The sequence below is a fragment of the Acipenser ruthenus genome, chromosome 25, assembly GCF_902713425.1.
Source record: "Acipenser ruthenus chromosome 25, fAciRut3.2 maternal haplotype, whole genome shotgun sequence".
Classification (NCBI taxonomy): Eukaryota; Metazoa; Chordata; class Actinopteri; order Acipenseriformes; family Acipenseridae; genus Acipenser; species Acipenser ruthenus.
The window spans coordinates 457,501-459,723 of record NC_081213.1 but is presented as its reverse complement, the minus strand read 5'-3'; the positions used below and the strand labels follow the sequence as shown (position 1 = coordinate 459,723).

Sequence of the window (2,223 nt, the reverse complement as noted above, 5' to 3'; positions counted from 1 at the left end):
AGAGACAGACCGTGTGAGACAGTGTGAGACCCCTCCCCTCCCCCTGAAGGAGCAGCAGACAGGGGTGCTCACCTTCTGCATCCAGCAGCCTGGTCACCCCCAGAGACTCGGCGATCTCGAAGGCCTGCTCCAGGTTGTCACGGTTACTCTGCTGCACAACACGCGCCATGTCAATGAGGTCCGGCCTGCAGAGACAGACGCACACACGCACACACACAGAGAGACACAGACACACAGACAGAATGAAAAATCTATATAGGATTCCATTTGCAATTGTTAGTTATTTTAGCTCAATTATTTCTGCACTGAGATAGATATATATATATATATTCTGATTACTGTATTGCAGCACCTCATACAGTCAATCTGCTGCAAAAAACCACATATGATCAATAAGATAGTATATACATCATCTTCAACACATATATACTGTTCCAGAATAATCATACAAAATTGAAAATCGCTCTCGCTCGCTCTCAAAATAAAACAGCAGCCGCTACAGATTTCACCCTTGAGTGCAGAAACGAAGATGACTTTGCATTTAATTGCAGGTCACAGACAGAGCTGCTCTGCTCACTGCAATGCTATCAGATAAGAGAAGACAACCTGCCGCCTGCAGAGCCTCATCAAACCCTCTCTCAACACTGAAGCCAATGCAGGGGAGAGCAAGCCCAGCTCTGCACAGGGTCAGGGTCCTGCCTGTGTCAGGGTCAGGGTCAGGGTCAGGGTCCTGTCTGTGTCAGGGTCAGGGTCCTCTCACCTGTATCGGTGCAGGATTGCGTTGAACATGCGCCCGTCGCTCCAGCTGGAGGTGAAGTTGGTGCAGCGGATCCCGGGGTATCCCTCCGTCAGCTTCTGAGTCCAGAGCAGCAGCCGCTCCTTGGCTGTCATGTCACCCGACTCCCCGCTCACGTAGATCTCCGAGATCTGCACACAGAGGAGGCCAGGGGCCGGGGTTAGTACCACAGCGACAGGAGCGCCCCGCACGCACGCACACACACACACAGCAGCACCATGAAGAGATCATTCACACCGCAGGGTGGAGCCCAGAATCGAAACTTATCAGTGAACTCAGTCCCCTTCTAAAAATGAGTTTGCCTGGATCCCTACTGTGAAGGCAATGGGGACTAACTAGTATTATTATTTGTTTATTTAGCAGACACCTTTATCCAAGGCGACTTACAGAGACTAGGGTGTGTGAACTATGCATCAGCTGCAGAGTCACTTACAACTACGTCTCACCCGAAAGACGGAGCACAAGGAGGTTAAGTGACTTGCTCAGGGTCACACAATGAGTCAGTGGCTGAAGTGGGATTTGAACCGGGGACCTCCTGGTTACAAGCCCTTTTCTTTAACCACTGGACAACACAGCTCCCCCCTGCTCACCCCACCCCCTCCTTCAGCTGCATCAGACACCCAGCAGTGATGTGAAGGAGTTCCAACTGCAGGTGTTTCATAGATCTCTGTCAGAGTGCCAGCAATGTACTCCCTCCCTCCCTCCCATCCATCCCTCCCTCCGCAGTTTGTTCTCGGACTCAAAACAGCTAAACACTAATTCGTGAATTCCCTCCAGCTCCTGGACAGCTCAGCTTGGCAATAAGGAGACAGAGACACTGAGACAGCAAGGCGTCCCGACGTCAGCACAAAGCGTCTTAAATGCACAGCGTCAAACCTTTAACCCTTTCAGGCATGAAATATTTATCATCCAGCCCAACCCGCAACCCCTTCGACCCTCACCAGATTTCTGTGCAGAGCGCCACCTGAATAATCGAGTCACTGTTCCCTGCCGCTCTGCTAAACGCTGCACACTGTGCCTGTGGTAAAGCATTGCCAGCCGAGGCGTTGGTGATGCTGTACCTGAATCTCAGGGACCTGCTGGGGGTTTGTTACACCAACACTCGATCAGTTCCAGTCTGACTCCGCAGTGCAGTGCAGCACACAGACCCCTCTGTCTAGCACTCTGTCTGCTAAACGTCAAACCTCAAAGTGCTGCACAACTATTCTCTCCAGATTCCAGACAGGGAACGCAATGCATACACTAACCCTGCAGCAACGCGCTGCAATAACACACCAGACTGCATGCAAGGGTCACCTTGTTTAATGAACGTAGGTCATTCACTGCGTTTGTGTTATAGGAGGGGTTTCTACAGAAGAAACTGAAGTCAGTCCAGGCTTCCTCAGACAGACCTCCCTCCCAGTCCCTCTCCTCTAACCCCACCTCCC

The 2,223-nt window shown here is 51.5% G+C and overlaps 1 protein-coding gene across 1 annotated transcript in view; it reads right to left on the bottom strand.

Moving 5' to 3' along the window:
* LOC117414045 (microtubule-actin cross-linking factor 1) overlaps positions 1–2,223 on the bottom strand; it is a gene marked incomplete in the record, with an annotated part of 147,779 nt that overhangs the window by 87,840 nt on the left and 57,716 nt on the right. Inside the window, 2 exon segments of the mRNA XM_059000381.1 lie at positions 73–185; positions 761–927. Of these exon segments, the coding sequence (XP_058856364.1) occupies positions 73–185; positions 761–927 (280 nt within the window).